The sequence below is a fragment of the Dendropsophus ebraccatus genome, chromosome 3 (assembly GCF_027789765.1).
Source record: "Dendropsophus ebraccatus isolate aDenEbr1 chromosome 3, aDenEbr1.pat, whole genome shotgun sequence".
Taxonomy (NCBI): Eukaryota; Metazoa; Chordata; class Amphibia; order Anura; family Hylidae; genus Dendropsophus; species Dendropsophus ebraccatus.
The window spans coordinates 77,624,667-77,636,996 of NC_091456.1; the positions used below are offsets into that span (position 1 = coordinate 77,624,667).

Genomic DNA, 12,330 nt, shown 5'->3' on the forward strand with positions numbered 1-12,330 from the left:
CCTTGTCAGCGATGCCGACCGAGTCCCGGGAGGGGATGCGGCGGGCGGCATTACTTCATTCATAGCTACCAGACACCCGGCTGCCCGCCGCATCCCCTCCCCCCAGGGACTCAGGGTCGGCATCGGTGGGGAAGTAATGTTTATCGGCTGCTGATCCCCCCGGCCCCCCCTCCCTGTGTCCCTGTCAGAGATCACTCACCCCCACCCCCCGGAGCGTGCTGCTAGCCCCGATCTCTGCACTGGTCTGAAGCACCTGTACTCAGCTGACAGGCGCTGTGTAAAGAGCAAGAAATCTCTCCTGCCTCACTTACACAGAGCCCGTCAGCTGAGTACAGGTGCTTGAGACCAGTGCAGAGATCGGGGCCAGCAGCACGCTCCGGGGGGTGGGGGTGAGTGATCTGACAGGGACACAGGGAGGAGGGGGGAAGTCCTGCAAAGTAATGTGTATTTGCTGCTGATCCCCCCTGCCCCCCCCCTCCCTGTGTCCCTGTCAGAGATCACTCACCCCCACCCCCGGAGCGGAGCGTGCTGCTGGCCCCGATCTCGGCACTGGTCTCAGGCACCTGTACTCAGTAGCTGACAGGCTCTGTGTGAGTGAGGCAGGAGAGATTTGTTGCTCTGTACACAGCGCCTGTCAGCTGAGTACAGGGGCTTCAGACCAGTGCAGAGATCGGGGCCAGCAGCACGCTCCGGGGGTGAGTGATCTGACAGGGACACAGGGAGGGGGGGCCGGGGGGTTTCAGCAGCCGATACACATTACTTCCCCACCGATGCCGACCCTGAGTCCCTGGGGGGAGGGGATGCGGCGGGCAGCCGGGTGTCTGGTAGCTATGAATGAAGTAATGCCGCCCGCCGCATCCCCTCCCGGGACTCGGTCGGCATCGCTGACAAGGTGGGGGGGGGGTTCTGCGGAGTGATGATTGACGCCAGACCCCTGCTGTAGTGCAGTGCCGGCCCATGTAAGTGGTGACCGGCACTGAGCCCGACGACCCCTGATAATTTACTGCAGCCTCAGGGGACCCCCACTCTGAAGCGTGTGGGGATGCAGAGCACTGAGCCCTGATTGGCTGCACGCTACCAAGCCAGTCAGGGTTCAGTGCTCTGCTGCTAATGAGACGGAGAGCGACGCCGGCCGGGTGGTGACGTCACCGAACCGGAAGGAGAAGAGGATCCGAGCCACAAGCTGCAAGATCACGTGACCGGACCGGAGATCTCCTTGGGGGGCCAAAAAACAACAGGTAAGTATATTAGGAAAGTGTTAACCTTGGTTAACCCTTTCCTTTGCTAAATTATTGATTTTCCCTGGAATACCCCTTTAAATCAAGTCATTGGGGGAGATTTATCAAAGGGTGTAAAATTTAGACTGGTGCAAACTACCCACAGCAACCAATCGCAGCTCAGCTTTAGGCAGTGCTGAAAGGAAAGCTGAGCTGTGATTGGTTGCTGTGGGCAGTTTGCACCAGTCTAAATTTTACACCCTTTGATAAATCTCCCCCATTATGTTTAACATATTTTCTAAGAATTTTTGGAAATGGTTTTTCTAAGTTTCCATTTCACTGACTAAACTGACAGACAGCCGAAAACAACGCTGATAAGGAAGATCTGAGTTCGTTTGCAGTGGCTGTAAAGTCTGGTGTCATGGATCCACTGAACCACCGCTAGCAATGGAGTAAGCCGCACCAGGCATCGGGGTCCAAGGGCCGCAAGGTGTGTTGGATTTACTGTGTCAGGCAATCCCCAGGTCGCTACCCCTGGCTTGGCTTGCTAGGGGAGGTGGGCAAGGTGCGGCTGGAGACACGTAGGCAGGAAGGCAGACAGGAACACAGCAGGACATATGGTCGGAACCATCGTAGAAGTCATGGGCTGGAATCTCAGGCATCAGTCATGGGCAGGAACCGCAGGCAGGAACCATGAACAGGAATTACTGTCAGGAGAGCTAGGAGCGCAAAGTAAGGATTCAGTTGTGGGATTCAGGCGTGGGAAGCGTCGAAATGCTAGACTTTATCAGAGTTTCTCATAAAGAAGCAAAAACTTTTATCCAAGGATTGGGTGCTGGACATTTTCCTTATTTGCAAACGAAGAATTAGCATAGAGAGGTTCCAAAGGGGACCCAGGGAAAGGGCTGTGATTTATAGTACGAGGCTGCTGGGCAGCAGCCAATTAGGGGCACTCTGGCCCTTTAAATTTAAGCAGAGCGCACACTAGGCATGTGTGAACACTAGGAGACAGATACATGTGCATCGGCCTGAGGACAGAAAGGAGGAGTGGGCGCCAGGCAATTGTAGATAGATAGCACCAATTATATAATAGCAGCTCTCTGCGGAATGACCTCTTCAAAGGTCACAGAGTACACTCAGTAATGTCTCACATTGATCTCAATGGGACAGGGTCTGTCTCATGTCATCATTATCCTAGGGACGTGCTGTAAAGTATATCACTAAATGCTGTTAAAAACAACTGAGGTAAGATGGCATCCTCAATAACAATGTACAAAAAAAATGACATGATATGACAAACAGAAAATGGAAACAGATAATATAAAAGAACTTTTTGAAGTATCTGTCTCAAATCCGTAAAAGAAAATCTAGGTGATACTTTCCCTTTAAAGTAATCTTAGCCTAGTGTAGCTTTACCTAGTTCACACTGTCTGCAGGGAAATCTTTTGAAGCAGGATAGGCTAAATTTGTGGGATGGGAAAGTGACAACTGGCATGAAGATACTTTTCTAGGGGTTACCCAGTGCTCGCATAAGAAAACATAACAAACGTGTTATGCTTATCTCGCTCCACCAGTGTCCTGATGCGGTCGCCGGTGGAGTTTGTCTCGGGAGGAACAGCCCGCTCAGCCAATCACTGACTAAGACAGGAGAGTGCTGTGACCAGTGATTGGCTGAGTGGGTTGACACTCCCGAGACAAACTCGTCTCAGAAGTAACAGCAGGTACAGACAGCGGGGGACACCGGCGACTGCATAGGGGCACCAGGGGGTGCAGAGAGGTAAGCATAACATGTTTGTTATGTTTTCTTATATGACAGCAACCTGTTAAAAATGTGGCAGCACCAAATAACCTCTTTAATCACTGTTTGTCACTTTACATGGCTATGCAGCTCTAAATCGTCACACAACATGTCACTCGATTGGCACTACAAACTTTCTAACTTACCTCTAGCGGAATTCTATTAAAAGCTGTGCCTTGCACAGACCAGAGATGAGTTGCTCAAAAGTTTTTGAGCAAAAAATCAGGTTGCATAGAAAAGCAGGTATATTTTTCTAACACATTTTTGGTTACTCTTGCAGGAAGCAAGATGTTTTCATGGTTAAATCAATCCTTTATATAAAGAAAATTACAGTATAACTTACTTGCTACTAAGACATCTTCGTAGAGAATAGGAGGCTCCCCCACCACATGTCCTTGAACATTCACTCCATGATCCCCAAGCATCCCATAAAGTGTCCCGGTCTTCTTCCGATCGAGCAGTCCGCGAGCTCTGGAGTAACAAAAAAACAAGGTGTTAGCTTTACATTTAATGTGAACTTATTTTTACTCATAATGTCGGTTTTCGGTTCATTATATGAATAACCCATGGGTAATATGAATGGAACAGTAACATAATGGCACCCTCAGGGTTTCTCATGGCAAAAGAAAGAGAGAAAAGGCTTTGTGCATTTTAGGATTTTGTTGTAATTGCAAACACATCTGATGGTCTCATTTAGTAGTGTGTATACAGAATTAGCCATTCATTTGCCATGGTAAATAAACCGGCAGTAATTGCAGCAGGAAACTCAGTCCATCAAGCGTTTCATGGTGCAATCAAGTGCGGGCTTTGCCCGAGTGTTCTGCGGGTGTAATGGACAACTAAGGAGGAGGAACAGAACAAAGGTGTTTATCCAAGGAGGTAGTGAAATCACCTCCTATGTCAGTAATCCAAGAGTAAAAGGGCACATAGCGCATGATGCAATTTCCAGACCTTCATTCATTAAATACTAGTATAAACCTGCGGTCTATGTGCCATAATCCACTGTCAAAAAAAGAACTCATAAATTAATGCCACTCAAGGAAAAATGGCAATCTGATAGTTGACACTGCCAGTAATTTGTTTCTAACTACTATTGCAGAGGCAAAGAAAGTAATACTACCACGGTGAAAAAAAAAAAAATGGAATGGCTTTATCTTGTGAAAAGCGGCAGATGGTTAAGTCTGACTGCTAGGCGGCAATAATAGTTAGCAAACTTAGCAGGTAATAAATAAGTCTTATAGTTTGGAAGAATGGGGCTTATTGCCAAGAAAGCATTAAAAGTGACTACATTCTACAGCCGCCTAGCTTACAAAGTGTACTGTTGTCTTGCCCGCTTTGAATTACAAAGCAGCATGAGTACGGCCACTGTAAATCAGCTTTAGCTAACTGAGAAAGAGCTGGCCTTATGACTTCCCACCAAAATAATGGCTTACTGAGACAAACATTTCAACAGCTCCCACCGGCACCCCACATATTCATATTCTTTTTATTTACGTCAGGAAATGTACAGCCATTTATTTAGGAAAAAAGTTCTATCTCCAAACTAGAAGCCAAACTTTTAGTAAGTGTTTGGTATAAAATGGCAAGAGCAATAAAGAATAGGGGGATATCCAGCATTCACTGCGCCATTATTTTCATGCTATGTGGGAAGTGTGGTCTGAGCAACTTGTATATACTGTATCTTAACCAGTCACATCCAAATTTCTTCAGGTCAGACAATCCCAAACCAGCAAAATACTGTTTCCTACTGAAGAACCCCAATGCATATAGAGAAGACATAGCACCAGACCACAGCCATGGTCATCATTGTAATGCTGGCAGTTGGCCAATTACACCTGTAGCAAATAGCAAAGTATAATACGGGGTGAGAGCTGGATGGCTGGCACTACGGGGAATCACACGCCGTGAGCAGTACTATGAACGGCTAGCTCCTACCTGGATATGATTACGGCTAGTGGAGGTGCTCGACGCCAAAGAAAAACAGTCCAACATGGAACAGGTAGAGGAATAGAGGCGGTCACTCACCACTTGTTATGCCGAAAAAAAGTCCTTTATTTGTCCAGGAATGAACGTAGCAGAGAAGGGGGAAGATGGAGAAGCGGGTGCAATCAGACAAACGTTTTCGCAGTCTCCCTGACGAAGCGGGAGACCGCGAAAATGTTTGTGTTATTGCACCCGCTTCTCCATCTTCCCCCTTCTCTGCTACGTTCATTCCTGGACAAATAAAGGACTTTTTTTCGGCATAACAAGTGGTGAGTGACCGCCTCTATTCCTCTACCTGTTCCAAAATGGCAAAGTATACTATGGACTAAGTGCCCTATTCCAGGGAACGATTATAGTTCATAAACTCGCTCCAACGACCGCTCGCTACCGATAATCGCTTTGTGGAATTGGTGTAAACGGGCGAACGACAAAGGTGAAATCGGTATACTGTCGTTCAAAAATGTTTTTCAGCATGTCGAAAAAAAGTCGTTGGTCTTTGAAAGATAATTCGCTAATCAGTTCGTAAAATTAGAGATCTTTCAGTCGTTCCTAAAAAGGTTTAAAAAAAGTATTTGTGTCATGATCACCCCGGCGAACGTTTTAAACGATCATGTAACGACCGCAAAATAATCGTTACACTACATATATCGTTCACGTTATGTGTTATCGTTCGCTAAAAAAAATAGTTAAGTGCTTGTTAACGAGCGGTCGTTGGAGCGAGTTTATGAACGATGATCACTCCGTGGAATAGGGGTATAACAAAGAAGGCAAAAGATGGTCATGGCTCTAATGCACTAATATTGCACAGATTTTTAGAAAATTGCTTGAGGCATAATTCTGAGAAAAGCTCTAAATGTATATTGGACTTAACTAGGAAAAGGTGTTTTTCCTGTTGCTGACATACATGTAAAATACATTTGTCCTGTTTTTAACATTTTACTACCGAACCTATACTCACAGTACAATACAAATCACACATTGTATAAGGTGCTGTCCCAGACACACCCAATTGTGAAACTCAATGATGTTATGAACCATATTCGTTTTTCTCTTTTACCTAGTCCAAGTTTAATTCTCTCTCATCAAACTGTGCCCTGGGTTATTTCTATATGCGTGAACAAAAAGCTTCCATGCCAGTATCTTAGATATCACTTACGATGATGTAAGACAATGTCACTTGGAGCACATTTCTCACCATTGTTCTGTTGTGAGGCTGCATGTTTCACAATGTATTTAGTCTTCCCTGCTGATAATTACTATAGGAAAGACTGTATAAATGTAAGTACACAGGAAATAATGTGCTAACCTTACTCTACCTGTCAGTACAAGGTTATTACTAAAAGTACTGGCTTTGGCATGCTTTTTGCGTCGCTGATCCCTGACAAGTTAAAAATAAAAAGACTACAAAATATGTATTGTCTCCAGCTCCCTGGCTCCTCCCACTCTCTCTGTGGATAATAAATCGCCCTCTTAGGCCTTATTGACGGATCGGTATTTCCGTATTCGAGTTAGTGCACATTGGTGTCTATTGGGCTATTCTTACTATGAGTAGATTACAAGGACACAATCCAATGCTGAAAAAAAGGACATGTCCTAGTGCCGACCTAGATTTTTTTTTACACATCCTCTCATAGAAATTCCTTTCAGGACTCAAGAAAGACTTAAGAAAGCTGGGTGACTACCACCTCAGCCCTCAGTAGTGTGTGTGAGAGTGTGTGTGTATGTGTGTGTGTGTGTGTGTGGGGGGGGGGGGGGGGGGATGCAGGTGGGGTTGTGTGTGCATGTGTGTATGTGTGTGGGGGGGCAGGGAGTAATGTGTGTGCTTGTGGAGGGGGGTCCGGAGGGTAGTGTGTGCGTGAGAGGGTCAGGTAGTGTGTGTGTGTGTGTGTGTGGGGGTCAGTTGGGAAAGTGTGTGTGGGTGGTTAGGTGGGGTAGCGTGTTTGTGTGTAGGGGGTTAGGTGGGGTAGTGTGTGTGGGGGGCAGGTGGGGTAGTGTGTGGGGTTCAGGTGGGGTCATTGCTGTACGGATAATATTTGGCTCTACGTATTTGGTTCATTTTTAACAGATGGAAGTCTCAATGCCTGCAAGAAGCCTAAAGGAGTACTCCAGTATGGGGGCAATTTTTTACTGGGACCGGGGAGGAGGTGGCCGAGGAAAAAGACGTCCACTTACCTCCCCGGTTCCAGCGGCAGGTCCGGCATTGCGGCGCTCCGGTGCCCGATTCCCGGCTGCTTCTGGGTGTCTGACACGGGTCCGAGAGGTGACGTCTCAGGTCCGCTCAGCCACTCAGTAAAGGATGCCGGATCTGATCGGACTTGAAATGGATCCCGCCTCCTTCACTGAGTGGCTGAGCAGACCTGAGACGTCACATCTCGGGCCCACGTCAGACACCCGGAAGCGGACGGGAACCGGGCACCGGAGCGCCGTGATGCCGTACCCGCCGCTGGAACCGGGGAGGTGAGTGGACGTCTTTTTCCTCGGCAACCTCCTCCCCAGTCCCAGTAAAAAGGTGCCCCCACACTGGAGTACCCCTTTAACCTCCCCACATATCAACCAGACTACAAAGTCATCAGCAAAACCATGCAGCACCAGAATTCACATTAACCCTTTGAGAACCAGGCCCAAAATGACCCAGTGGACCACGCAAATTTTGATCTTAGTGTTTCCGTTTTTCCCTCCTCCCCTTCTAAGAGCTCTAGCACTTTCAGATTTCTATCTACAGACCATGTAACGGCTTATTTGTTACAGGAATAGTTGTACTGTGTAATGGCGTCTTTCATTTTACCATAACATGTATGACGGAATCCCAAATATATTATTTATGAAGATATAAATTGGTGAAATCATAAAAAAGAATGCAATATGGTAACGTTTGGGGGGTTCCTGTGTCTACGTAATGCACTATATGGTAAAAGCGACATGATATTATTACTCTATAGGTCAGTCCGAACACAACCATATGCAGGTTACACAGATTCTCTAATGTTATATATTTTTTTTAAATGAAATCCTTTTTTTTGGCAATTAATTATAAATAAAATGGGCCTATTGTGACGCTTATAACGGTTTTATTTTTTCACCTACGGGGCTGTATGGGGTGTCATTTTTTTTTGCCATGATCTCTAGTTTTTATTAATACCATATTTGTGAAGATCGGACGTTTTGATCACTTTTTATGAATTTTTTTAATATATAATGTAACATAAAATCGGTAATCCGCGCACTTTTTTCCCTCTTTTCGTGTACGCCGTTTACCGTTCGCAATGACGCTTGTTATATTTTAATAGATCGGACAATTACGCACGCTACGGTATATTATATGTTTATTTGTTTATTTATTTTTATATGTTTCATTTATATAATGGGAAAGGGGGGTGATTTCAACTTTTATTGGGGGAGGAGTTTTGGGGTTGTGTGTTAGTGTTTTTAACTTTTTTTTTTTTACACATTTGAAGTCCCTTTGGAGGACTTTTACATTCACTACTTGGATTTTTACACTGATCATTGCTATGCCATAGGCATAGCATTGATCAGTGTTATCGGCGATCTGCTCATTGAGCCTGCCTGTAGCAGATCGCCAATCGGACTGCACGGAGGCAGGTAAGAGACACTGCGGGGGTCCCGATCGGTAAGTGACATGGGACTCCCCCTGTCACTTACACTTAAACGCCGCGGTCGCGCCGCGATCGCGGCGTTTAAGGAGTTAATGACACGCGGCAGCGCGATCGCTGCAGCGTGTCATTACTGCTTCATAGCGAGAGAAACACCCAGGGCGTACAGTTACGCCCTAGGTCGTCTGGGGACAGACTTCCATGGCGTAACTATACGCCCTGGGTCGTCTAAGGGTTAATGCTCAGAATTACTTTATTCTTCATTGGTTAGCAATGAATAACAATGTTATTAAAAAGAATTCAGAGACTTATTGTACTTTAAAAGTGTGGGTCTTACATAGAATGCACACACTTACTTTTAATATAGTTATAAACATATTGTATGGCTCTCGCAGAATTACATTTGAAAAAATGTTGGCGTTCATGGCTCTCTCAGCCAAAAAGTTTCCCTATCCCTAGGTTATAGCAGTAACAGCAACATGTCCTGCAGATTTTAGAAAACGTACAAACAAATTAAGCCATTGACCAAAATATTTCTGTTCAAATTTGAAATGTATCCACAACAAGCAGTCACAAAAGCACTAACTAAATCTCAAATCTAATCATACTAATGGTAACAATAATGTGAAATGAAGCATTGGTAAATCCAGAGCTAAGAGGTACAATTAGTCCTGAAAGTAATTACTATAACTCCTTTACTCAGCCTAAAAAACGGCCCTGGATCGCACAAAGGAGGAAAGATCTTCATGTACCACCAAGTAATGGTTACTATTTCAGTTTGGCATTTTTCTGAGACGTGGCTTACTCTGAAGCAGTCTGTGCCAACGACAAAGAACAACATTGTGCTAGCCATATATAAGCAATACTGTGTGCAAGGGCATGCTTTGATGGAAAATCATTTAAACCCAGCAGGACGTTCTCCATTCTCTTTCATCCTTATTATGGTAACAAGTGCTCCCAATCACAAGCTTACTCCATGTGCAGAAAATATATAAACATTTTCTCCTTTTATCTGATGCCTGAAAGACCTTTCCTACATTGAGCTATTGAAATAATCCACTTTTTTGCTTGAAGTGAACTCCCTATATGGATTTAAGTCACAGCTTCCATTAAATCAATAGTTGCAAATAAATCTGACCTGCCAGTAATCAGTTAACAGAAGGTAGGACTTCCTTCACAGGGAAGTAATATACACTTGGCCTTAGGGCGACCCTCATAACTACAGAACCACCCAGTAAGAGTTTGATGCCACAAGAAGTTTCAGTAGAGACATTTTGCCTGTTGATAACTTAGTATTGTACACATCAAAGTACAAATATATGTACAAAATATTGAATTTATATTATATATCCCCCCCCCCAGTCTCTGGAATTATGACTTATGATTTGCCATCTTGCAGTCAAGTGGACAGATAGGGGTCTAATACGGATCTACAGCCCTCTCTAAACGATTGTCGGGCTGTGGAATAGGCCCAGTAAACGAGCGCCGATCTAGCAGATCAGCTCTCGTTTACATCGTTGATCGGGCCCTGGTCGGCTCGTGGAATACCACCCTAACAACCTAAATGGTTTAGTGCCACACTGAAAGCCACCAAGTTCTACAGTTTGATCCTGGGTGCACCCAACACCCCAAAGTCGCAGTATAATGCCACTCTCTGCAGTTGCGAAGGAAAAATATTTGCGAAAGCTTTACGAACATTTATGGCAATATTCACACATTTCCTTCGTATTTCTTGCGCAGTGTTACATACATGATTTCAATGTGCGTCCGCAGAGCGTCATATTATTCACGCGTATCACGCGTAATGCTGTACGAACGTTACTGGAACAGTATGTATGACATGCCTTTTACTGGACTACTGAAACAGTATATATCAGGTGCCCTTAGTGGGCTACTGAAACAGTATATATCAGGTGCCCTTAGTGGGCTACTGAAACAGTATATATCAGGTGCCCTTAGTGGGCTACTGAAACAGTATATATCAGGTGCCCTTAGTGGGCTACTGGAACAATATGTATCACATGCCCTTAGTGGTGTTAAACAGGGACACTATAAGTCACTTGTACACACAGGGTACTGGAATGAATATACCTGCTGATGCTGCTGTTGTATCATCTATTTCTTAGCACTGAGAAGTGCTTTGGATTCAGAGATCACTTTTTCGCTGGATCTTAGCCCTGAAAAGGACTTTTGGGTTCTGTGGTAAGCCTGCCTAATCAAAACGCTACTAAAATCTCTCCCTGCTGCAAGATCTCTCCCGGACTAGGTTGAAAGCTCATCTGCGGTCAAGAGGCGGAGCCAATTATTAAATATTCAAGGTCATGTGGTTCAGCTATCCAATGAGGGAAGACGCAGTTTTCGTGCTGCGTGGGTACTCCCAGAGTCCCTCACAGCCTCCCTGCATAGTCATTGCATTAAAAAAGTGCCAACTGCGATGGGAGGGCTTTCAAATGTTTCCTGCATTTTTGCCTCACTACTCGAATGAATTCAAATCTTTTGAATACCGTGATATTTGATCGAATACCTACTCGATCGAATCGTATTCTCTCATCTCTACTCTTTACCATACCATGTCCAGCCCCGGGGTCGGACTTTTTCCTGTGGCCGATACTATGGTTAAAATCAAGTTTTTTTATGGTGGCGCGGTGAGGCGGTGAGTCAATGGGGTGGGGCATCCGTGCCCTAGACCTACAGCTGGCAAGGCTAGAGAACAATACTGGTGGTTTGGGTTGGGCTGCAGCCAGTATAGATTCGCTTAAAATTCTTAATGCCAAAAACTGACAGAAGAATACATTTATGTTGGGCTTACAGTACACTGTCACATGTAGTAAGAATGAAAATAGAATAATTCATCTTCTATACAAGCTTGAAAATCAACATCAATTATACAATGTAACAACTGACAAATACGGGAATGTGTATACAAGTTGCATTGCAAAACTATCATGACATCCTATTCACAGACAGCATTTCTTACAATTCACTGTCTTTCTCTACTTACATTGCACACATTTTAATCATCCATGTGAAATACACATATAGTGTATTAAGTGCCCCTTCCTTGCTGATGCAGTGCACTCTCCGAGGGGGGGGGGGGGTGATGATAAGGGCTGGGAGTTACCTGCTGCTGCTTCCTCGGCAGTCCGGGTAAGCCCCGTCCCGCACTGTCTCGCGGTGGGGGCGGGGCTTACTGTCATGGAGGGGAGCCTAACGGGTCAGCCGAGGAAGCAGGAGCAGGTAACCCCCAGCCCCTGTCATCACCCCCCCCCCCCTCTGGAGAGCGCACTGCATCTGCCCCAGGAAGGGGCGCTTAACCCCCTTCCTTGCTGGTGCAGGTGCAGTGCCAGAACAGTCTGGTCCCCAGGGGGTTAAGTCCCTGGGACCCAGACTGTAACTCCCATGCCCATGCTGAAGGTCACCCAGCTTTCCCAGGATCCTGTAAGGGTTAACCTTACAGGATGCTGGGAAAGTTGGGGGATCTCCAGCATGGGCATGGGAGTTACAGTTTGGCTCCCCAGGAGTTAACCCCTTACTTGCTGTTTGTTTTTGCTTGTGTTTTTTCTTTGTTTTTCCCAGATAGCGTCATACCGTCGGATTCGTTAGGACTACGTCGATGACCGGCGGAGTTTAATGTTCAATAAAATGGTCAATGAAGGGTGTGGGTGTGTTTTTATTTGAGTAAAAAAAAAATTCTAGGTGTGTTGTGTTTTCTCTCATTACT

At 45.4% G+C, this 12,330-nt stretch overlaps 1 protein-coding gene across 3 annotated transcripts in view; it reads right to left on the reverse strand.

The window, feature by feature from the left end:
* The window catches only part of ADAMTSL1 (ADAMTS like 1), a 526,103-nt gene that overhangs the window by 195,017 nt on the left and 318,756 nt on the right, over positions 1–12,330 (reverse strand). For all 3 annotated transcript variants that reach the window (XM_069962058.1, XM_069962057.1, XM_069962059.1), the window contains exon 2: positions 3,359–3,486. In XM_069962058.1, coding sequence (XP_069818159.1) covers positions 3,359–3,486 — 128 coding nt within the window. The remainder of the gene's footprint in view (positions 1–3,358; positions 3,487–12,330) is intronic.